General features: G+C 33.1%; 1 protein-coding gene across 1 annotated transcript in view; it reads right to left on the reverse strand.

Moving 5' to 3' along the window:
• Nucleotides 1–26,775, reverse strand: part of LOC114343143 (KICSTOR complex protein kaptin) — a 64,455-nt gene that overhangs the window by 35,141 nt on the left and 2,539 nt on the right. The window contains exons 2-4 of the mRNA XM_028293955.2: nt 14,159–14,241; nt 6,626–6,811; nt 1,585–1,751 (exon numbers count right to left, since the gene is read on the reverse strand). Of these exons, the coding sequence (XP_028149756.1) occupies nt 1,585–1,751; nt 6,626–6,811; nt 14,159–14,241 (436 nt within the window). The remainder of the gene's footprint in view (nt 1–1,584; nt 1,752–6,625; nt 6,812–14,158; nt 14,242–26,775) is intronic.

Below are 26,775 nucleotides of genomic sequence, written 5' to 3' on the forward strand. Positions count from 1 at the left end.
ATATGGGATACAAGAACCCAGGACTACAGCTGTTGTTTGTATCGGTTCTTTCAATATATGCTTTAAGACTACTATAAAGCTCTTCGAAGTAGCTTTGGACATTCTTCAGTAATTGAAGTACTTTTCAGCGTCTGCTTTAAATTAATTATTATTAATGTGTAATATTGTCCAGTTACTAATCTGTTCGATGTAATCGGATGCATCCTGATCGTTGTCTACGACGTTTAGTTCGACCTCGTAATAGAGGCACTATAAGGAGACTTTCCTCGTCTGAATCCATCGTTGAACTGAACAAACTGACTACTTTTTTAAAAATTATGTACATTAAACCCCAAACCCCTCCGCATGAGCCATTTCGTAGTTTTAGCCGTCGGCGCTACAAAATCGCCTGCCTAAGCCACTTTGTGGTGCCACTCAGTAGCACTACTGGTGGCTCGTATATTTCTACACTTAAACCCCTCATCTGAACCTCTAAAAATCGAGAATTTTGAGACCTTCGTGTTGACCTTTCTCGCTAAACCAGGAACTATTCAGCCCTTTCATACTTCATGAATTATGAAAGTAGAAAAAGGGCCTTTAAGCTCTGGAAAAAGTATCTAGCGTTTACGACACCAACAGTGGTGGCTCGTGGCCTTAGAGACATGGTCGGCAAGGTTTTTTTGTCTCCTCATATAGGTATACCATCAAACTAGAAGGCTTAAATCATCATAGGAGATTTATCATCATAGCTCATCGACTTGTTATTTCGTTGAGTTTTACGTGTAAATCGTCAAGCTACGGATGAGTTGGGGTCGGCTAGCGAAAAGTCAGATGAATGACTCGGATCATACAGTTTTTGAGAAGTCTGTTATGCGCAGGGATAACTTAACGCTCGGATTGATCAAATCCTTTTAAAAACCATGAATAAAATTTAGTCTGTATTATCTGACCGATTTTTTTTACTTCACAGATACAAATATTAAAAAAAATTATATCTATAAATGTGTGGGTCGGCACTGCCGACCCTGACCGGCCGCCACTGTGAAACCAAAATTATGACTATTTTAAAATTTAATTGAATTTAATGTTGTGAGAAAAATATTTTTTCAAGTTTTTTGGGTCCTTCTAAACAAAAGGTCCCTCGTCATTTTTCTCACAAGTTGATAGTTTTCGAGTTACAAGCGATTTAAAATCTGAAAAATGCGAAAATACGCATTTTCGAGGCTTGAGAACTCTTGTGTAAATTATTATTTTTGAGGTTGCCAAGTGCCTAAATTGAAGTTGAATCATTCTATTTCAAGATTCTGGTGAGTAATCGGGGCTTATTTCAGTATATACCGTTGTTTTTAATTGTTAATTATGCGCATCTACATGACTATTATGCCGCCATGCCATTCTACAGCTTGAATGTGCTAATAGCACAATCTAATATTTTGACCACCCTGCAGAATTTGTTATCATAAATATTTATTTAAATAAGATAAATAGTCTTTTATTAAGGCCTAAAAACAAATTTGTAATTTAATTTAATTTTTTTGTTGTGTAATTTAATTTATCTTTTGTTATTAGGCAGTATACAGTATACTACTTATATGTATAACTTACTCTGAAAAATCTTCAGTATAATATACATCTATCCAAATCACGGGACTTGGGGTTTTGGTAAATTCCGGAAAATATTCTTGATTGTCTATTTCTTTGTAATTGTGTTCCTCATTGTTTTCCCTAAATATATGTATTTGATTGTCGCTACCCGATAAAACAAAAACCACCTAAAATATTGTTTATTAATTTGTTAAATCAATTTACATCTATGAAGAAATTAATGAGTAAAAGTAAAAATTTAGCCAACAGTCATTAAAGTATTCCACAGAGTAGATCTCAAAAATACAGATACATATCTATTTTGATTTAAAGCGAGTAAAAGTACATTACGTTTAAAAAAAAATAAGCAACTGTAGAAGAAAGAAGGAGCGGATAAAATCCACGAGAAAAATAAACTTCCTGTAGCTGGCTGTATACCATAAATCACAAAAATACCAAGTTTTTTTGTGAAAGGTATATATTAAAATACCCTAAATAAGGATCACAATACAAAACGTTTTCGGATTAAGGAATCCATCATCAGTGTTTAAAAGCCCTAAAATTAAGTATAACCTAATTCATTTAAAGAAAAGTTAAAAATTGACAGAGGTTTTAAAAAGCAATAGGCCATACTTACAAAAATTGCATGCCTGAGCCACCAAAATGTATTGGGTAAAAACCCTTTAAATGTAAATGATATGGTTGTTTTACATATTTATATAAAGATCATCTGATGTTAAAGATATGCCTGGATGTTGCCCAGGGCAACACAGGACTCTTCCCACGTGGTTAGAATTTTTTTGGAGAAAACCTCACATATTGGATTTCAATGGCCAACTGACAACTGAATTCAAAAGCAACCCTAAATGACATTAAGAACTGTCAATGTAACCTAGTTGTATTATTACTTCAGCCACAACGTTTAAAAATTATTTTGAATGTTTAAGATAAAAAACAATATCCAATTTACATATATTAGAATTAAAGATGTTCGAAAAAAGATGGAAAAATAAAAGAGGAAAAAAAAATTGTTTCCATCTTTTTTCGAACATCTTTAATTCTAATATATGTAAATTGGATACTGTTTTTTATCTTAAATATTCAAAATAATCTTTAAACGTTGTGGCTGAAGTAATAATACAACTAGATTACATTGACAGTTCTTAATCTCATTTTGGGTTGCTTTTGAATTCAGTTGTCAGTTGGCCATTGAAATCCAATATGTGAGGTTTTCTCCAAAAAAATTCCAACCACGTGGGAAGAGTGCTGTGTTGCCCTGGGTAACATCCAGGCATATCTTTAACATCAGATGATCTTTATATAAACATGTAAAACAACCATATCATTTACATTTAAAGGGTTTTTACCCAATACATTTTGGTGGCTCAGGCATGCAATTTTTGTAAGTATGGCCTATTGTTTTTTAAAACCTCTGTCAATTTTTAACTTTTCTCTAAATTAATTAGGTTATACTTAATTTTAGGGCTTTTAAACACTGATGATGGATTTCTTAATCCGAAAACGTTTTGTATTGGGACCCTTATTTAGGGTATTAATATATACCTTTTACAAAAAAACTTGGTATTTTTTAAAGAGCGAATAGATAACAAGAATGTGAAACAATAAATAAAGAAGTCAAAAGAAATGCAAGAAGAGACAAAATAAGGTGAGCTGAAGAACCGAACTAGCGAGCTGTACCACAGTTTGCTATACTAAAATCACAATCAAGATGCAGTAGAAGTAGAAATAAACAAACCAAGACACTTTAATATTACGAGGAGCACTCCCTAATCATGATTTACAATGTATAAGCATTCTAAATCATGACTTGGATTGGTAAAATGTATATACATTGTAAATCAGGATTTGAGAGTGCTCCTCGTAACTTTCAACGTGTCTTGGTTTGTTTGGTTCTAGTGCATCTTGATTGTGAATTTAGTATAGACGGCTAACAAAATATGGGCCAACTGTTCGAACATTGTAAGATCCAAGACAGGTGAATTACTTACTACAGCAGATAACAAATGGAGAGATGAAAAGAGATCTGCTACACCTGACCCAACAAAAGAAGGTAAAAAATGAAATAAAGTTTGGAAAGTGGGGTTGGATCAGACACGCATTCCGAAAAAATAGTTCCAGTATTGCAAAGACTGCCCTAGAGTGAAATCCCCAAGGAAACCGAAAAAGAGGTCGCCCAGCACTAACTTGGAGAAGATCTATTATGGACCAGACAAGAGGTCAAGGAAAGTCTTGGAATGACGTGAAGGCCTTAGCGCAAAATAGAACTCTGTGGAACGTTTTCACTGAAGCTCTATGCCCCACTTAGGGGTTCAAGAACCTTATATATACACATTATGGTGGTTCGAAAAAACTTTTTTTCTTATTTCAGATCACTATAGTGCGCAAAAGTTGCCATTGGTATAGACTTGAAAAAAGCACTTATTATTATTATTTTATTAATTTGTCTTCCGGTCGCGCAATACCATCGAAGTTAGCAAAAATTGTGAAAAACCTTAATTTTTCATATTTTTTTTTTAAACAGGCCAGATGGTTTTAATTACGTTCCTATACCATGAATTAACTACTAAAAGTATGTAAAATCAATATAAATGCACTTATTATACATTTGTTTCATATCTTCCGGTCGCGCAACATAATACAAAATGAGTAAAATTAGTAGTTTTGCAAAATTTCAAAGTTTGACTGTTAAGTGCAATTTAATCATACGACTTTTAGAGATGCTATAGTTTAATTCAATTACAATAATATATTTAAAATCCAAGCATATAAGATACATTTTGATATTCAATTGGCATTCGGTCGCGCAGCTTCGTCAAAAACAGCAGACTACTGAGAGGCGAGGCGAAAGTGACGAATGCCAGCGAAGCTCGCGCAGAAACAAATATAGATACATGTGGGAAGACCTCTACAATGGAGTATTTGTCTTCTCCATTACAACGAACTGCTATTCCGCTACCTTTTCCAACACTTAGATGGAAATTCAACAGGCACTATAGGATATCCGGAGCGATTGGAAAGGCCCTACCTGATTGTGAAAGACTACCAGTTGTTGATTTTAATCGTTGGCATCGCTGAGCGATGCAATAATGTGGTTCTAATATAGCCGTCTCTGGAACTGTGTCCACACACTTTACTTGAAGCTTCGCTCACTAGCTTAACGCATCTTTCAACTGCCTGTGTATGGCATGGCAAAGTAAATATATATCTATACTCATAACAAGCTTGAAGTCATTGCTCACATACTGTTTTATCTCTTCATTAATCAATGTTCTTAGTAGTAGAGGGGAGTCAGTGTACTGGTGTTCCATTTGATAATTTCGTAATACTATTTAGATTCAAAGTTTAAGTTTGGTGGTTTAAAGATTCTGATAGTCACTTTCAGATATTGCTTGATTTTCCTTCATAATACGCCTAAAGCCCAGCTCTCGGACATGGTTTCTGTCATCAGTTACCATAGCCAAAAGTAAATTTTCGGGATGGGCAAAGTAAGCATTCCCTTGTAAAACGGGATCAACAACTTGAAGCAGCTCTTCTGGTAAGTACCTTGAAGATTCAATGATTTTGTAATCATGTCTAGGCCCATCTGTGAATTTGTGGTTTATTTTTGTGGCAAACCACATAGGCATATTATAACATTTGAGAATGAATGTGACAATCTCTTTCAGATTTTCAGAAGGGTTGGACACACTGATGTAGAAACGCAAAACTCGGTTTGCAGTAGTAAGCCATCTTGAATGTGACGTTGGGCTAGGATCACGTACCCACTACAAAGTCTTCTGAACAATGTCCTGACTTGATGACTTCTGATATCTTAAGCAAGTACAATTATTGGTGCTTGCTAAGAATACGCTTGTCAACTTTTGGAATTTCACAATCAATAGGATTAAAATCAATAAGTTAGTCTTTTACAATCAGGTAGGGCCTTTCCAATTGGTCCGGAATATCCTATTGGGCCTGTTGTATTTTCATCTAAGTGTTGGAAAAGGTGGTGGAATGGCAGTTCGTTGTAATGGAGAAGACAAATACTCCATTGTAGAGGCTTTCCCACATGTATCTTTACTTGTGGATGCGCGCGCTTCGCTGGCATTCGTCACTTTCGCCTCGCCTCTCGGTGGTCTGCTGTTTTTGGCGAAGCTGCGCGACCGAATAACAATTGAATATCAAAATTTATCTTATATGCTTGGATTTTAAATATATTATTGTAATTGAATTAAACTATACCATCTCTAAAAGTCGTATGATTAAATTGTACCAAACAGTCAAACTTTGAAATTTTGCAAAAACTACTAATTTTACTAATTTTGTATTATGTTGCGCGACCGGAAGATATGAAACAAATGTATAATAAGTGCATTTACAGTAGAACGTCAATAATCCGGATTAATTGGGACCGGACCCCATCCGGATTATCAAATTATCCGGATTATCGAAATTACCTCAAAAAAGGCCAGTCTACACATTAAAGTACAACAAACGTTTTAAAATTTTATGTTTTCTCTTGTACAGTAAAGTGTCTAGAGGTGAAATTAATCAAAACATTTTTTTTATGTTTAAACACTGTATTGTAATTAATTTATAATAGGACCAAGTGTACAGTAAAAACATCAGACACTATTTAGGCTTTTAAAAAAATGTGTAAAATATTTTTGAACTGCGGTAGAGGTTCGTTTTTCGCATCGAAGTTCTTAATTTATTTTAAAAGAATCAGATATTTTTGCTAGATACAAATCCGGATTATTGACGGTCCGGATTTTTGACGTCCGGATTATCGACGTTCTACTGTATATTGATTTTTTATACTTTTAGTAGTTAATTCATGGTATAGGAACGCAATTAAAACCATCTGGCCTGTTAAAAAAATATATGAAAAATTAAGGTTTTTCACAATTTTTGCTAACTTCGATGGCATTGCGCGACCGGAAGACAAATTAATAAAAAAATAATAATTAGTGCTTTTTTCAAGTCTATACCAATGGCAACTTTTGCGCACTATAGCGATCTGAAATAAGAAAAAAAGTTTTTTTCGAACCACCCTAAATACCTCTTTATTTACTATTTTGTCTTCATCGAACGTTACTAAGTACATATGTAATAGTTTGTAAGGAATAAAACTAAGTTCGACATTGAGACAACTTTGGGCTATATTTTCAATGTTCAGTTCTTCTGTTTCCTCTCCTGAGTAAATATTTAGGTAAGTATCTAGACGTCCTTCTGCATCACTACTGTTCTAAAAAAAAATGAAATATATAAAAAAAACGTATTGCACTAACAATAACGGATAACACCAATCAAAAGGCGTAAAAAAAGATAAAAAAGTAAACCCAAATACATAACGTAAAAATAAGTTGCCTGTCACCTCTTATAACACAATGACCTAATTAATTAATCCACTTACCACCCGTGGGAGTCATATGTTGCCCTAAAGCCACATCCATAGGAATTTTATCCATCCTTTGGATTTTAGGATGTTTATATTTATATAAGACTTTTACTCCGTTCTTTAACGGCAAAATATTGCAAAACCTCTAAATTTTAAAGAACCGCTTGGATTGGCATGAAATTTGGCATACACATAGCTAACAAGTCAAAGAAAAAAAGTGATATTGTGCCGATATGTGCTTTTGCCCTGGGGGTGAAAAAATATTCGTCCAAAGTAAGTCCGGAAATGGATAAACTGACTAATTTTAAGTAACTTTTGTTCTATAGAGTTTTTTCACTAAGTCAATACTTTTCGAATTATTTGCTAGTAAATATGTTCATTTTTTCTACAAAATAACCACGCTTTTAGACGGTTTTTCGCAAATAACTCAAAAAGTAAGTACTTTGTCGAAAAAACATTCATATCAAAAATATAGCCTGTAAAAAATTTAAAAAAAAATGGTGTATATATCACGTCTCTATACCTAGTACAAGCAGAGTTATAGCTAATGAAAAATAGGTTCATATTCGTCAAATTCCAAATCGAATACTTTAACGTGAAATAACCAAAAATGATGCACATTTCGGGGAAAACTTATTACAACTTATTTAAAGTGTTTAAAAAAAGCTTCATTTTTGTCTTAAAAAAAAATTTCTAGCATCAAAAGTAAACAAGTTACGCTTAAAATAAAGTTAGTCCTTTTTTTTTGGTAAAAAAATCGGGAAAGTCACCCCCTAATTAGTATCTCAAATGAGCTAAATTGTTACGACTTCACAAGTTTTTTGACTCGCGTATGTATTGTTTATATAATCTGTAAGTTTCATCGGTTCACTATTTTTTGAAAGGGCTGTAGTTAAAAGGGGTTTGTACTGAACACGAATGTATGCAAATTTAGAAACACCAAATCTTAATAAATTTTTGTCTAACAGAAAAACAAAAAAATACATGATATTCAGAAAAGCAATGCTGACTTTTTTTTTGTTTTTCGAGATTTTGGGTATCGCTAACATTTTTTAAGTTATTTTGAAAAAAAGCATATTTTTCAAAATTAAAATTTTTAAAAATTTTACTTTAAAACCATTTTTTTTAAATAAGCACTTTGAATCGATGAAACTTACAGATCATATGAACACAACATAAGTAAAATAATTTGTGGAGCGGTAACGATTAATTTCATTTAAATTGCTAATTAGAGGGTGACATCCCGATTCTTTTTTGCCAAAACAAAAGGGAATAACTTTATTTTTGAGCGTAACTTGCTTAAATTTAATGCTAGAAACTTTTTATAAAAACAGAAATAAAGCTTTTTTAAACACTTTAAAAAAGTTATGATGGGTTTTCTACAAAAAGTGCTTAATTTTTTGGACATTTCACGTCGAAATATTCTATTTGAAATTTGGGGAATACGAATTTATTTTTCATTGGCTATACCTCTGGTTCTACAAGGTCCAGTGACCTAACGCGCACACCATTTTTTTTACTTTTTTACAGGCTATATTTTTGTTAAGAACGTTTTTTTCGACAAAATACTTTCTTTTTGAGTGATTTGCGAAAAACCGTCTAAAAATGTGGTTATTTTGTTGAATAATGAACATATTCACTAGCAAATAACTGGAAAAGTGTTGACATGGCCAAAAAGCTCTATAGAACAAAAGTTACTTAAAATTAGTCAGTGTACCCATTTCCGGACTTATTTTGGACATATATATTTTTTCACCCCCCAAGAGGGGGTGAAAGTCACCCCCAGGGCAAAAGCACACATCGGCACAATATCACTTTTTTTCTTTGACATGTAAGCTATGCGTATGCCAAATTTCATGTCAATCCAAGCAATCCAATTTAGAGCAAAAACCGTGAAAGAATGTACTATTTTAGTCTATTTGTAAAAGGTTTCAACCTTTCTATTTTTGGGTGGCTCACCATGTGCTTGTAACACTGATTATGCTCTTGTTACAGAGCGAAAACGTTTTGTTTATATGTTTGTAGCCCTATAGGGGCTTTTTAAACTAATATAGGTACCTTTTACCAGGACAAAATTTTTTTATTAAATTTTACTTGTAAAAATAACTGATATTCATTAAGTTCACTTAATTTTCCTAACTAGTTGGGATTGAATTGACTTGAACTGTTGGGTTGAATTTTTTCTTTACTTTTGGAGCTTTTTTGCGGGGGGGGGGGAGATTGTCACATTTTCCGTCCCCGTAGATCCGCCACTGGCACTAAATAGTATCGAAATAGCATATACAAGATATTGTACGTCCCTATATGATTCTGATACTGACAATAATTGGTGGAAATTGATAACGTATTTCTCCAACAACAATCAAATCTTTACCTATCAATAATTACCTAATTATGTATTCAAGGAAAATACACCATCAAGGAAAACAAAAATCGTATTACTTTTTAAAGGAATACCTACCTGCAGTGCTTAACCCGGCACCTGCCACGTGGCTTTGCAAGGCGCCAACTGCCACGTGGGGTGCTCACAGCACCCCTTAAACATTTTCTGTGATCTACTTGTTTAAAAAATAAAATAATGTGTTCAGTAACACAAGAATATAAAAAACATGTTTTATTAACTTATTAGCCACTAATATGTTATAAAAGTTAAAAAATAAAATGAAAAAGGTGTTATAAGCAAATTAGCAAGTACCAAGCCGTAATAAATGAAGTCAAGTAAAATATCTAAAAATATTAAGATTTAGTGAGTGTAGAGTATATATTAATAATAATTTAAATCAGTTATTTCAATAAAAAATGTAAATTTGACCTGTTTATCAAAAATACAAAAAAAATTTAAAACTTAAAGTGCCAGATGATGACACCCCAATTCGACTTTAGAGCTATAAGTTCAGAATGACGCTAAATAACCACTTCAAACACTAACACATCTATGCTATATAATATTATAGAAAGCTACTATGACGCACAGCTCGGTTACCAAACTTGAAATACCAAATATTTGATAAAAATGTGTTATGGGGTGCTGGTAGCACCCCACGTGGCAGGTGCTGGGTTAAAAGGTGAAAGACGAGTTATATGAGGACTATAGAAGTAAAGAGGTGTAAGCAAATACTATTGACTGAAATACATCCAACTCCCACAGAAGTCTGGAAGCACGTTGCCACTAGCGCCACTGTCGGCTTGCGGTGAAACTACGTTGTGACAACGTAAAATTTGACGTAAACATTCAAATTTAATTTTATAAATTTTTGATTAACGAGATAATTTTGCAAAATTAAATTAAAATAAAAATAGTTCAATTACTTATACAAAAACAATAATAAAGCAATTTTATAAATGTAAGGTTAGATTGCTCTGGTTATCACCGCGGACCACTAGATGGCGCTATTTTTTTGCTTCCTCAAATGTAATGGGAAATGTCAAGAGTTGTATGTATTACAGTCAATAGTATTTGGTGTAAGTGATAAAAAACAAATTTTTGAGTAAACTCCGTTTAAAGTTTAGCCTTCACTGTAATTACCATGGTTTTTAATGCTAGTTTTTCTTCTCCATTGAATAACTGTAGTGATTATTAATATTATATGTAACAAAAAACCATAATTTTGGAGCTATTTTTAAGTTGCTAAGCAGAACTTATACCCTTTTACCTCTAAGAAGTTTAACATAAAAGTGCAACATAAAATTAAGTACAAATTTATTTTTCACACGTAATAACACTAATACATAATTAATAACAATAATTTATAATTCATCAAAATCATGTCCAGTTGCACCAACAAATAAACGGTTGATTTTTGATTTTAATTGCCCGTTTATTTTAAAATATAATAATTGTCAAAAAACTGTCAATTAAAAACAGAAATTTTAACGATTCTCCCGAAAAATATTAAATTTTTTACCATCAAATATAATAACAGAACACTTTTCTTTTTTTTTCGAAAAGATTAAAATTTATTATTTTTTTGGGAAATCGTTAAAATTTCTGTTTTTAATTTGACAGTTTTTTGACAATTATATTTTAAAATAAACGGGCAATCCAAATCAATCGTTTATTTGATGGTGCAACTGGACATTAGTGTCGTGATTGTGATGGAAATCGTAAATTTGGCGTTATCCTTGTTCAGTATCTTTAAAGTTAGCTCGTTCTTCATCTTGTTGACCATCATCTCACAGATTTATGAATAAACCCATGGTAAATTTGAGATATATAACTGAGCAACTGCTGAACATTTTAATACTTAGCTTGCTATTTTGGCAAGAGATCTGACAGAAAGGCAGGTATTTTGCGAATCCCCAATTTTACAGTTGAGTCCCTGAATCTTTACCCGTGCGTCATCATTTAAAGCATACGAAATAAGTCGATGATAAGTCGGAAATTGAAATTTCCTAAACGCAACAGCAAGTCACTTACTGTCACTTGCTGTTGCGTTTAGTAAATTTCAATTTCCGACTTATCATCGACTTATTTCGTATGCTTTAAATGATGACGCACGGGTAAAGATTCGCGGACTCAACTGTAGATAAAGTATTTGATAGGATGCGCCATGGGAAACTTGTAGAACTGCTAATAGAGAAGAATTAATGACAGCCGAGGGCTTTAACAGATAAAAAAAGGTGTCGTATTAAAAAATGGGAAAGTTCTCGACACAGAACAGCAGATGACAGTGACCTTTTTGCAGAGAGCAATGAATAACATCCACAAATGTACGATTATTATAAAGACATATCAACTATAGTATATTCACTGAAATTCAGTTTGTCAACACCTAGGTACATGCACAGAACACCTGAAACCTGACATTACTAACATTAGGTTTCACGTGTTCTGTGCATGTATGTGAACACGTGAAACCCGATGTTTATACATAATATAAACATCAGTTTTCAGGTGTTTTGTGCATGTATATGTTGCCAAACTACGTTTCTTTAAAGCAGTGGCGGCTCGTGGCTTTAGGGACAGGGTCGGCAAGGTTTTGTCTTCTCAGATGGGTATGCCATCTAATTAAAAGGCTTCAATTTCGTAAAAGATTTTTGGTTTTTGTTTTTTTTTATTTTTTTTTTGTTTTTTTCCTATAAATTTAGAACCTTAACCTGTTTATAAATTAACTCTAGTCTATGTTGTTTCGAAGTAGCAAAATGGGTTATAACGTCATTGTAAAATTTATTATTGCTTTGGAGAGATTTTAAAAGTTTTTTTCTATTGACATTTAAGAGAAGCTTGACATTCTCTCTTGTTTCATGGTGTTTCGACAATACGTTTTGACTTTTTTGAGACAAGAGAAATCCCGTTTATTTGAGGCAGAATTTGCGCACATTTGAGGACAATAATTATTTATTAATTTCGGGAACAGTTTGTTGTACCTAATGAATTGCAGTATATAAAATTATACATATTTTGTAACTTATCCCACCTTCCGAAAATATTTGGATCAGCATATAAAACTGTTAATTCATTTTCTTATTTTATTTGATTAAAGAATGATGGAAAATTTTTAATGAACTTGTCTAATAGTAATAGATATTTTGAAAATTCTTTGGCGTAACTTTTACATTTTGAATCGTTAAAGAGGTCAATGACTTATGACAGTGAGTAAATAAAGCGGGGGTGCAATAGTTTTAACTTTTGCCTGGAAATCATACGGCAGTACCGTCATAAGTTTGTCTTACCAATTTATTTTTGATATCAAAAAATTTTAATCTGTCCTTTAAAACATCAAAAATATATTCTGTCTTATGGCTTCTACTCACGTCTGAAAACCTAAAAGCCTCTCATAAATATTAGACGTAACGTGTATCGAAGAACAATTGATAATTGTGAATGACATGTTACCTCTATCAGTAGTTTCGTCTACTTCTACTGAAAAGGATCAAAATGTAACTACTAATTGATTCTATCATTCTGTGCTGTTTTAGGTACGCCGCTAAATGTCTTCGAGTCAGAAAGTAAATTAGAAAATTCCAGATCGTATTTGTTAAACAAGTTTATTTGTTCTCTGTAATTAACTTCGATTTAACGAATGCTCCGATTAATCCTGTCCCCTAAATGTTAATTCCTGACAACTTAAAAAAATTACAATATCAATAATTAAACGACGTAAAACTACTTATTTCGTAATTTCATCCCGGGCGCGCTAGCAAGGTACGTGCCTTTGTAGATCACCGTTTGGCAGATTGGTATCTGCCGGACTTGCCATTCAAATGAATACGGGGAATGTATAATTGGTTGCCTATCGGCTAATATTCCATAGCTTCTTACTACAAAAAATCGTCATTCTGGGGACGGCTTGCCGAACCGGGCTTTATAATAAGAATTCACACAATCGCAATCGGGTGCATGGCTATAGGATCATTAATTTGAAAAGTCTCTTACGCACAGCGCACAGGGATCACTTAACGTATCGGATCGATCGAATTCTTTTAAAAACAATGAATAAAATTTAGTCTGTATTATCTCACAGATATTTTTTTATTTCGCAGAAAAGAATATTATCAACTCTGATTAAATTAAATATTTAAAAAAATCTATAATGTGTCTATAAATATGTGGGTCGGCACTGCCGACCCTGCCGACCATGACGAGCCGCCACTGCTTTAAAGTGGATATACTATAGGAGCAAATTTAGAGATAACAAGAATATAATTGGTCAGGGTTAACAGTTAAAAATATCCAGATTCCTGCGTACACGAAAAAAATGGTTACCGCGAAAATCCGATTAATGGGAGAGTCCACAGGTGTCAATCTCCCGCTCGATCTCAACCGAAAGACTAAGACCCTCATTATACGAAAGCTTTTCATCCTTACATCACAGGTGTCACTGAAAAAATCATTAAAATGCCCCAACAAAAGCTTTCATCTCTTTTCCGATCAGTCAAAGATAACATTCCAAAAAAAAAAACAACACATAATTTATGAAAGTCCTTGTGCAGACTACCTTACATAGGCCGCAGACTACCTTGCGCGGTTAGTTAACCGATTAGTGTATCACGTTCATACCCTCTATTGCATCGATGTAATTGTGCATTAAAATCACCTCAAATGTGCATAAAAAAATGAGTGATAGATAAATGAAAGTAGCGTTACGTCAAATGTTTTAAAATGGTAATTCAGTATGATCTAATATTCTAATAAACTCAATCATGTCAATTCCATTACCGATTTTATATTACCAAGAGAAACTTTCAAATTACCTTAATTATCGTGATTCCAATAACGAACTCAATGCCAGTCGTTGACCTATTAAAGGCATCCATAGAAATAATTTCAGCGCCATCTAAAAACGAAAATCAATTATTCAGGTCAATTTGTAGGTAATATTTTAAATCATGTTTTAAAGAAGATAATAGTATTAAATGTGTGTCTAACATATAGAACGAAACACAAATAAAGATCAAGAAAAACTAATTTTCGTCTATTTTATTAGATTTTATAACAACTATCAGTACATAAGTTTAATCTATGTAAAAAGTTCTGAAGAAATACACTGGCCATGCTAATCAAATTCCCGTTAGGTTCGGTACCCGCTATACGAGTAATCCCTTTTTTTTTCGAAATGCCGCTAGATGTACCGATTATGCCCGTCAGGGTTTGTTTTCTTCTTCTTTTAATAGGACTATATCCTGTTTCTTCTGTTACAGTCTCTGCTGCGATCCAAAGCTCCAGTTCTCTTACCATCATTTTTTGGGTCTTCCTATGGGTCGCTTGGTGTTAGACTTCTGTGCCTTCGCTCATTTCGCGATACGTTCAGGGTGATCTTTCCGCATGCATCGTCGTGCTCTTGCCTATCTCAATACGTTTTGAACGCCTAGCTCAATGTCTTCGTTTTGTATCTTAGGGTTTTATTTTGTCTGTCTCTTATGGATCTTAGGGTTTTCATCTCTGTTGTTCTTATTATTTGTTTGGTCTTTATTGTCTCGGCCCCTTGTCTCAGCTGCGTATGTCAGTACGGGTCTAACATATGTCTTATAAATGCGGACTTTGCTTTCAGTACTCATATATTTTGTTTGCAACTATTCTAAATATTCCAAAATTCATTAAGACAACCCAAGAATACTAATATTTCCAGTCAAATTCGGAAACGGTATTTTGTCCTGATAAATTTTTTGTTTCTGTAAAAAGACACACCTTTCCAATTCAATTTTATTTTCCGGTGTACGTCAAGATACAAGGACGTTCAACATGTGTTTCGAGACCCCTTTCAAGATAAGCTTAATTTTGTATCTTTTGTTTTTTTAGCATATTTATTTTTGTATTTTTTCATCTAATTGGAATCCAAATTTAACCCATGGGTAATTCATGCTCCACCTAATTCAGAGGTTTTTTTTATCCCGTTGGTAGTCTCAGTTTATCACGTTGGGGCTAAGTTTATCCCATCTTAATCTAAGTTCCTCTTTATTTCGAGGACATCTTTATGCTGATATGGAGGTCACTCGCAATCATAAAGTATGGCCCAATTCGTACGGAGGTCCCCTTTTATTCGGCTGATGCCAAGGTCACCATCCTGTTAATCTGATTAGCAGATTATGTAAAAAATTGTGAGTACATATTGCAAGAACTATATAGAGGCATTACTGATAGTATCTGCATATAAAATATTCGGCAATATACTTTTTTAGAGAATTAAACTTTTTACAAAGGATATTGTTGGACATTACCAATGCGGATTTACTGCCAGAAAGTCACTATACACCAAATACACGCACATAGGCAAATTTCAGAAGAGTCACTAGAATATAGTATAGATACATACTTCTTCTTCTTAAAGCGCCATATCAAGTTCCCTTGACGTTGGCGATTAACATGGCGAAACTGTCTCTGTCTCGAGCTATTCTAAATAGGTGTTCAGCTTTCTTTATTCCCGTCCACTACCGGATATTCTTCAACCAAGAGGCCTGCTTTCTACCAGTTCCTCTGTGTCCTTCGATTTTACCCATCATAATAAGTTGATCATAAATATAATAATATTATACCGGTCTCCCCTTACTACGTGTCCAAAATAGGCCATCTTTCTATATTTGATGTTATCAAGCAGCTCGCGGGCAGCATTTGCTCACTAAGGACTGCCATATTTGTCAGCATAGCCGTCCATGGTATTTTCAGTATACGTCTGTGCAGCCACATACTATGATCGTATTAAAAGAACTGCACTATATAAGTAATGCAACGATAGACTTTATATAATCCCAACTAAGTTAGTTAAATTGACAAAACTAACAATGCAAAATGTAAGCTGCTCGTGCTTTAGAATTCAAGGAGAAATATCTAGGTTCTGTGATATTAATAAGGGCCCAAAACAGGGAGACACGCTAGAGTCCTACCTCTTTAATATTTCCTTGGAAAAGGCAGTAGGTAGATAAATATTAGTTTGAGTTGAACTTGGTATTTTCAGTATACGTCTGTGCAGCCACATACTATGATCATATTAAAAGAACTGCACTATATAAGTAATGCAACGATAGACTTTATATAATCCCAACTAAGTTAGTTAAATTGACAAAACTAACAATGCAAAATGTAAGCTCGTGCTTTAGAATTCAAGGAGAAATATCTAGGTTCTGTGATATTAATAAGGGTCCAAAACAGGGAGATACGCTAGAGTCCTACCTCTTTAATATTTCCTTGGAAAAGGCAGTAGGTAGATAAATATTAGTTTTAGTTGAACTTTAATATAAAAAAAAAATAGTAAATCCTTTATAAAAGGTATACAATATTTAAAATCCCTAAAAAGGGCTACATCACAATCACATAACTAGTTTTCGACTGGTTTACCAGTCATCATCAGTGTTTACCTAAAATGAATATAATCTGATAAAATAATGCAAAGATTGAAATTTGGACTATGGTTAAAAAAGCTGTCGGTTATACTCACGTGAAGTTTACATGCTAACCACCAAGATATAGTTTAACAAAAATATGTGGGTCAAAGCCCTATATAAGTGGTCCGTTAAGGAAACATCAGTTAAAAATGAAAATTAAAGCATGGATGTTTAACTATTTTAATATTATGCCCCAGGTAACATCTGAGCTGTGGTGTGACTTGATTACATGGTGAAAGTCTGGTAGCAAATGACAATGAAATAGGTGGAGACCTCAGAACGATGACAAGAGAGAAATGACAGTTCCACAGAAAGTTGAAAAATTAGCCTGTCATATTTAAAGACTATGATTTACAACTTGTTAAAATTAGAAATGATGTAACAACACACTCCATTGTGAAAATTATCATTTGAAATTCAGTAAACTAAATGTTTTTAAAAATGTATTTGCGTATACTGTTAGTGGAGATGGATAGGCAACCCACATTACACAAATGTTAATACATATTCGATAACTGAAATCAGTAATAAAATCTTTTTGTCAAAAAAACCTAAGATTTAAAAAAACAATTTTGTGTTAATGTAAAGTTATCGAATTTATTTAACTTATTGACAGCTGTTGGGATTTGTGTAAATTTAAAGGAATCACAATGGGGGTGACTGAAGTGTAAAAATGTCTTAAATAATCTAGGGGGATGTATCATTGGAAAGCACAAGCTCAAACTTAGGCGACCAATTCCTGAAAACTTCGCCGGCTGCCCGGATCCCTAAGAGCCCAAAAACCAAAACCGTCGTAAGATGATGACAATAGGGGCTGGGGATATGAAACGTCTGTGAGGAAGGTAATGAGAAACGACCATGAACGGGACCTAGAAAGAAAATTGGGCTTTTGATTTGGTTTTACTATAGATAAGTGTTATATGTTGGTAATGACAGGTTGAATAGCTAGGGTGAGAATAGTGATATTTAGAAATATGATGAAGGGTTGTATGTAGATGAAAATTTATATAATGTGTATGCCTGTGGATGATGTCAGTAATTTATATGTATGTTATGGATAGATAAAAGTGGTTTGATGGCTGAAAATGAAAAGGGATTATTGTGGCTTGTACCAGATGAATTATAAGTGTGAATGTGAACTAAGCAGTAGAAGGAAGGTGAAGTAATATTGTAAATGTGTTAAGAAAAAAGTTGTCGATGGAGTGGTTGGAAGTCACGATTGAATGAAACATGTCGGTTGACACAATTCGGGCATTTTTTGTTTTTCTTTGATTATTTCTAGGTCCTCGTATAAGTCTAATTTCAAGAAGTCTTTCTGTGGGATGTTGTAAAGTAGAGTGACATCATCTGGTATATTTAAAGTATGATTTTTGTGTTTAAGATGTTGAGAAAAGGTAGAGGTGTTCTCTCTTTTGGTGTGTCCAAGAGAGCGAGAAGCAAGTGATCTACAAGTTCTTCCTGTGTAAGTAGCGTCACAGTCAGAACATTGTAGTCTATAGACACCACTACGATTCATGTAATTGATACTATCTTTGGTATTTGATAGAGATTGTCCTAAATTGTTGGATACTTTAAAAGAAATCTGGATGTTGTCTACTGATTTTTTGATAATATTTAAAATATCCCCAGATAGTCTATCTTGGTGAAAGGGTATAGAAGCATAAGTAGGTTTGGTTGTCGAATCCCTAGGGAACGCAGCATGTCGTAAGACTTTAAGCTGTCTTTTATGAATGAGCTTGTCTATGATGTTTGAGATCGTAACCGTTATTAAAGGCTATTTGACGCAGTATGTTTAATTCTTTATTTTAATTGGATTGTGATAAGGGAATGGTTTCAAGGCGGTGTATGTAACTGTGGAAGGCGGCAAGTTTATGTGACATTGGGTGGTTAGAGGATAGTGGTATGACATGGTCAGTCTGTGTTAATTTCCTAAATATACTAAAATCGAAGTGGTCATTTAATCTGGTAATAGTGAGGTCAAGAAAATTAATTGATTGGGATGACTCTAATTCCATGGTGAATTTAATATTGGGGTGGATTTGGTTAATTTTAGAAAGTAATAAATCAGCTGTATTTGAGTTACCTGAGATGATCAATAAACAATCATCAACATAACGATACCGTCAATCGAACTTTAATATCGTCAATCTTCAATAGATCGACACAAATTCTCGCATTAGCTGAAGATATCGTTATAGCGAACAGAAGTGTGAGAGATGTGTTTACAAAGTTTATGAACGCTGCAAGTGAACTAGTACTTAAATATGAGGAAATACCCAAATATGTATATCTTGCAAAAAACCTTCAAAATATTCAACAAAAAATCCGAATTAACCAATAGGTACCTCTGAGCAAGTCAAGGAATTTACATATCTTGGATCGCTAGTCACACCAAATGACGAAGTAAAAAGACAAATAGAAATAGCAAACAGAACTCTTTAGACACATCTGTGAAATAAAAACTTAAAACGTGCAGTAAAGCTTAACATTTAAGACTTTAAAGACCTTAATAAGACCGGTTTTGATATAATATGGGGCTGAAACATGGACTTTATCCCAAAAACGACAAGAGACTATTAAATGTGCTATGGAGCTGAAGATTTTACTTTGAATTTTACCAGCTATATACAGATCCAGATACATATTGTGAAATGTATTAAGGTGTGGAGGCTACGATGGGCCTTGACACATTCCTAGGATGCCAGATAACGAGTACACTAAGAGATTGATATTCTCAAACCGAGAGGACAAAAGAAGTCGAGGACGATGACATAGAAGATGCATTGATAATATAGAAGAATTTATGATTCTAAGGGAAGTTCCTAGGAATCGATGTGAGTTGTGACTCCTCTGCAAGTAGTCCAAAATCCATAGAGGATTGTCATGTCAATAAATATGATGAGAATTATTCAAGGAGTATGATAAATATCTACATTTGTTTTGTTTTAATAAGGTTTTATAACTTTTAGACCTGGATCCCGCGTACCAAAAAAAGTTGATTAATAGCAAGTTGAAAATTTGTTAATAGCTTAACGGTGTCTAGTCGGACAAGCTTTGATGTATGGGAACACTGGAACAGGGGCAGTTTTAATTGAGGAAGAGGTTAAAAATTTGGAACGTCATACTACGAACACGTTCCATGTATTTTGTCGGACAGAACTTCGAATTGATTTGTTACCATTTCATTAAACTCTCATGCAAAAATCAGACTGGTGTTTTATCACCAACTGGGCATTTTAATGAGTGGAACACGAAGAATATGTCAAAAATTATAGGAATCATGTTGGTTAGTAATAGCAGTCTGATTTTTACATGAGAGTTTAATGAGAGGGTAACAAATCAATTGGATGTTCTGTCCGACACAATACACGGGACGTTTTCGTAATCTGACGTTCCAAATTTTTAAACTGTTCCACAAGTAAAACTTCCACTGTTCCAGTGTTCCCGTACATCAAAGTTTGTCCGCCTAGACATCGTTAAGCTATTAACAAATTTTCAGCTTGCTATTAATCAACTTTTTTTGGTACGCTGGATCCAGGCCTATTAGTCTGAACCAAAAAAAAAATACAAATTAAATTGACATTTAAATACTTAACTATTTTTTATCAGAAGCTTAATAGACCTGGATTCCGCGTACCAAAAAAAAGTTGATTAATAGCAAGCTGAAAATTTGTTAATAGCTTAACGGTGTCTAGTCGGACAAACTTTGATGTAAGGGAATACTAGAACAGGGGAAGTTTTAATTGTGGAACAGTTTAAAAATTTGGAACGTCAGATTACGAAAACGTCCCATGTATTTTGTTGGACAGAACATCCAATTGATTTGTTACCCTTTCATTAAACTCTCATGCAAAAATCAGACTGCTATATTACTAACCAACATGATTCATGTCATTTGACGTGTTCCACTCATTAAAATGCCCAGTTGGTGATAAATACCAGTCTGATTTTTGCATGAGAGTTTAATGAAATGGTAACAAATCAATTGGAAATTCAGTCCGACAAAATACACTCACATGCAAAAAAATCGATCCACTAAAAATTTGGTCATTTTTGAAGTTTCGAATTTCCTAAACCTGTTGTTGGATTTAAGTGATTTTTTTACCACGTTATAGCCTTATTCATTGACAATATCGCTGTAATAATATTGTTGCTAGACAGTCAAACTGTCATTGTATACCGGGTGTACGAATCAAACTGTGGACTATTCTGGCATTTATAAAATACTGAAATTAAAACCTAACTATAGCTTCAGGTTTTCTTAACATTTTGTCTCGATTCATTCGCTTATATTGGATAATGAAAAAGTTAGATACTTTAACAACTGGCCATGTTCGTCATCAGTACAGGGTGTTTCTAAATAAGTGTGACAAACTTTAGGGGGTAATTTTACATGAGACAATAATAACAATTTGCTTTATAATCGTAATGTCCGCAAACGCTTCGATTCCGAGATACGGGATTTCAATATTTTTTTACAAACTGACGATTTATTTATTGTTTTAAAACCAGTTGAGATATGCAAATGAAATTTGGTGGGTTTTAAGAAGTAGTTATTGCACATTTTTTGACATACAATTAAGAATTTTATATTCACCATTGGCGCGCAAACGGGTATTATGACCCATAATATTACCCGTACGCACGCCAATGGTGAATATAAAATTCTTAATTGTATGTCAAAAAATGTGCAATAACTACGTCTTAAAACCCACTAAATTTGATTTGTATATATCAACTGGTTTTAAAGCAATAAATAAATTGTTAGTTTGTAAAAAAATATTGAACATCCCGTATCTCTGAAACGAAGCGTTTGCGGACATATGATTATTAAGCAAACTGTCATTATTTTCATGTGTAAAATTACCCCTTAAAGTTGGCCACACTTATTTCAAAAAAACCCTGTACTGATGACGAACGTGGCCAGTTGTTAAAGTACCTAACTTTTTTATTATCCAACATAAGCGAATGAATCGAAAGACAAAATGTTAAGAAAACCTGAGGCTATAGTTAGGTTTAAATTTCAGTATTTTATATGTGCTAGAATAGTCCACAAGGTGATGCGAACTTTGAGAAAAAAACACAGTTTGATTCGTACACTCAGTATACAATGAGTTTGACTGTCTAGCAACAATATTATTACAGCCATATTGTCAATGAATAAGGCTATAACGTGGTAAAAAAATCACTTAAATCGAACAACGAGTTTAGGAATTTTGAAACTTAAATGACCAAATTTTTAGTGGATCGATTTTTTTGCATGTGAGTGTACATGGAACGTTTTCGTAGTCTGACATTCCAAATTTTTAACCTGTTCCACAATTAAAACTTCCCCTGTTCCAGTGTTCCCGTACATCAAAGTTTGTCTGACTAGACACCGTTAACTATTTAACAAATTTTCAGCTTGCTATTAATAAACTTTTTTTGTACGCGGGATCCAGGTCTATAATATGTAAATACACATTTATCTTAATGATTTTATATTAATTCCAATGTATTATAGTTAAGTACATTTTAATATGTTAATTTTATCATTGTGACTGCATGCTATTATTATTTAGATTATACAGATAACTATATTTTGGCTGTTTGCTTATAGGCCTATGGCATTCCCAAGTTGTGAGAATGTCATAAATTCTCCAAAGAAACTTTTTAATATTTTTGGTTTGATTTCCACATTAAAAAAATCTTAAAATATAATTGTAGAATCAACAAACTACCCTATTGACCATTATTTTAAAATTATAATTTATCAACCTCTTCTGTTGGACTATTTTTTTTAACTAAAAAAACTAAGTTTTCAATCTAATAGCACATCCTACCAGACTGAAAACAATGGGAACCTTCTCTGGTAACACCTCCGAGGCTTCTACAATTTTCAAGCCATAACAGATGCTGAGACTAAGGAAGAAGAGGGAATTTTACAATTTATAATTCACGTCCCATTTGCTCAGCGCGGTAAAGTTCCAACGAGAATGGTTCCCTTCGTACTTCAATCAGAGTAAACATGTAAATCAAAAATTAATAACCATTTTCAATGTCGTTGCAACACGAAACTATAGCCGCATCATTATTCCAGTTCAATCAGAGAGTGCAGCAAGCACCTCTACCGGTTTCGAAACTTATTAGTCTCTCATCAGGAGGCACATATGCTGCTCTCTCTGACCCAAGAAGGACAAACCCCGGCGTGCAGTCACGGATTGCAACGAACGAAATGGCAGGGATGGATTCCAACGGAACCATTCTCGTTGGAATTCGAAAATTCCCTCATCTTCCTTAGTCTCAGCATCCGTTAAGGCTTGCAAATTGTAGATGCCTCGGAGGTGTTACCAGAGAAGGTTCCCATTGTTTTCAGTCTGGTAGGATGTAGAATAACATTTTTGTATGTTGTTTTATGTGCTATTAGATTGAAAACTTAGTTTTTTGCGAGCAGTTGCCGCTAGGGCATCCCTGCCATTTTGTTCGTTGCAATTCGTGACTGCACGCCGGGGTTTGTCCTAGTTGGGTCAGAGAGAGCAGCATATGTGCCTCCTGATGAGAGACTAATAAGTTTCGAAACCGGTAGAGGTGCTTGCTGCACTCTCTGATTGAACTGGAATAATGATGCGGCTGTAGTTTCGTGTTGCAACGAAATTGAAAATGGTTATTTATTTTTTATTTTTTTTTCTTAGTAAGGGAAAACATCAACCAGTCTCAATCCCGGATTAAGAATCTTTTAGCCCCTAGGCAATAAAAGCTATGAGCTATGAGAAAAGCAAAGTCTACTTTTTTATGGTTTGTGATTTTTGGTATCTCTAATAACTTTTAAGTTATTTTGAAAAAAAAGCATTTTTTTCAAATTTAAAAATTTTATTTTAAAATCAATTTATTATTATTACAGATCATATAAACAGAGGCGGTTGCCACCTCTTCTCAAGGGATGAAAATAACCTCATAAATGGATAGGGGGATAAATTTTTAGCAAAACATATTATATCAAGTCATCAAAATAAATAAATATATAAATACATAAAATATATAAATATAAATATGTACATAACTACATAAAAAATAAATTTTTTGCAGCTAATAAAAAATCCAATAAATTTCTTAATCAAAAACCATTTAATATTAATTCAAAGTAAGTTACAGTTAATTGAAAGTAAATTTTTTTCCTGCAAGTATTCAAACCTATTGTCCGTAAATAGGTACCTACAACTGACCTGTGTCGTAAAAACTGTGCTATCAATAATTTTCTATTGGATTATAGGTACTGTTATATTTCTATTTGATATGAAAATTAAATGTTGATAATTATAAACAAAATTCAATTTAATATAAAATATTTTCAATTTTCTCAACCACGGGCATATAAATTTAGAACAACCTGTATACAACAAATTGTTATATTTAATTTTAAGAAGTGATTAGAATAAGCGTACGAAACTCGGAACAATGTGCTTAGATAAACAAAGTGAATGACGCGTACCATTATCGTTCTTCTCGGAAGGTCGATCATTAGCCTATGCTAAATAAAACTCAGTGAAATAGATGATAGTTCATTATCGTTTTTCGCGGAAGGTTTCGATCATTAGCCTATGCTAAATAAGACTCATTTGAAAGAGAGAATAGGTCATTAAAATTTGTAAATAGTTAGAAAGTATTTTAGAATGGGAATTAAATATTTTCTTTTGAAATCCATTAAGCATATTTAGAAAGATTAAAAATTGGTTTTGAGGAATATTACGAATGAGAGTTGGTGGTGGAAGATTGATTTGTGAATCTGGAAGGGATATTTAGAAAGTAGGGGAATGGATGAGAAAGTGAGAGAAGAATGTTTTGAGCTGTCGAGAAGTGAAGTCGAGTAGTAGACGGTAGTGTTCGAGGAGTGGGAAAGCCGGTGTGGTTCCGTGAGTGTGGAGTATCTATCGTGGAACGAGAAGTAGGCCAGGTCGAGAGTAAAAGAACCTCCTTGAGCCCAGAGTGTCCCGGTAGCTGATAGCAGTTTCGAAAAAGGTAGAACACAGCATCACGACAAAAGCAGGAACGAGAGCTATTCGAGCTAGTTTTTCAAAGGAGAACATCACTGGAAGCCAGGACGAGGTTTGATCGCAGCCAAGGATAGCAGGAAAGGGTCTTGTGTGAGGACATTTTCAGTTCACCAGGAAAAGGTCAGTCTCATTTGTTTGGACATGAATGTATGGGTTTTCGTATTAAATTCCACATAAAAAATTGAATAACATAATCAATAATATCAGAAAAGCTTCATCAAACTTAAATAGAGTTGTTCCTAATAACTCCTAATAGTTAAATGTTAATAAAAACTTTCAATTGAAAACCAAAAGGAAATAAGATTCCCATTTGTAAATGTTATGTTTAAGAATAATAAGAAATAGCAAATATTAAGCATTGATTGCCTTTTTAAATAAAATAAAAAATATTTTGATTATAATTGTAACCCATATGTGTATTTTTTTTTACTCTTTTCTTTTCTATCCCGATTAGGAACCATTAAGAAATATTTAGAAGCCACGGAAGTAAGTAATTAATTTATAATTCGCCCTGAGATTGAAAACATATTGATATGTGATCGGGTTAATTAATTAGATTAGTATTAATACATTGATTAAATTAAGTAACATATAAGAATATTATCTCATATCAATAATCAAGATCACATCAGTACATATTCAAGCTTAAATAACGGGAAAACGATGCATCTTATTAAATATACTTATTAAACACTTTGTCAAAGTAATCAGGTATCAAATGGATGAGTTAATAGAGTTAATAACATCAAAATTAAGCAAGTTATGATGAAAATAAGAGGACACTTTCGAATTTTTTAGAAAAAAGTGAAAAATAAAACATCGTTATTTCCACAAAAATTAAAATTTATAATAATTCCTATAAGACTTTTTTTAGTTAGTATTAGTTAAAACCTTAAATATTTTGACCGGTTTAGAATGAATATTTTTGAAAAAAATATGATTTAAAAATCATAATTTTTTAATGTAAATTTCATTTTCTTTTGATAATAATTCCAAAAATGCTATAGATATACGTAGCAAATTATAGAGAACGAAACTTCAGAGTTTTTGTGCCAACGACGATTTTATTTCATTTTTTATTTTTGTATAAAAAATGGATAGAAATGTTTAGGTAAATCCTATATTTTACTACAAGAACCATGAAACCGGGGGCTTTTAAGAGCCTAGGCGCAAAATTTAGGTCCAATACTTTTTAAATGCATTCATTTTTTCGAATCATGATAAAACTAATAAGCATTTTTGAAAACTTTACATGCAGAATGAAAGATTCTATAATGTTTATTTTAGTAAGTTATAGGGGTGAAAAAAAAAAAAAGAAAAAATTGAGTGTGATTTTTAATTTCAAATACCTCATTCAAAAGAAACTTTTTGTTTATTCTAAAGGACTTTCGACCCTCAGTAATACTGTAATCTTTCATTATGCTTTAAATTTTCCGAAAATATATATTAATTTTTTCAGTATTCGAAAAAAAATGAATGCATTTAAAAAGCATTAGCATGAAATTTTGTGCCTACGCTCTTAAGCTTCCACCTTTAAAAAATAAGTGACCTGAAAGGTTAAATGTGACAAGATTGTATAGCTTTAATATTTGCACATTGCACACATGCACGGCCGCCGATCAGCAGTCGGTGAGTCTGCAATGACCCGTTCTCACATGTGGTTCACTATAGGAATTTGTAAGGCTGATATAAAATCGACCATCCAAAATCAGAGTGTGTAATTACCATTACAGCGATTGTATATACATTTTATTGAAAATATCTTAACTGGTTTAAATATTGCAGGGATCAAAACAAATGCTTAAATTCCAATATTACACCAAGCACAACAGATAAAAATACACTAAGTAAAAAATTAAGGTGTTCAGCGATCACTTAAAAGTGCCTTTGCACTGCTTTAAAATGAAAAGTTAGAATAAAATATTAATCAATTTGATGTGCAAATTTATAAAACCAACTAAG

The sequence above is a fragment of the Diabrotica virgifera genome, chromosome 6 (assembly GCF_917563875.1).
Source record: "Diabrotica virgifera virgifera chromosome 6, PGI_DIABVI_V3a".
NCBI classification, from domain to species: Eukaryota; Metazoa; Arthropoda; class Insecta; order Coleoptera; family Chrysomelidae; genus Diabrotica; species Diabrotica virgifera.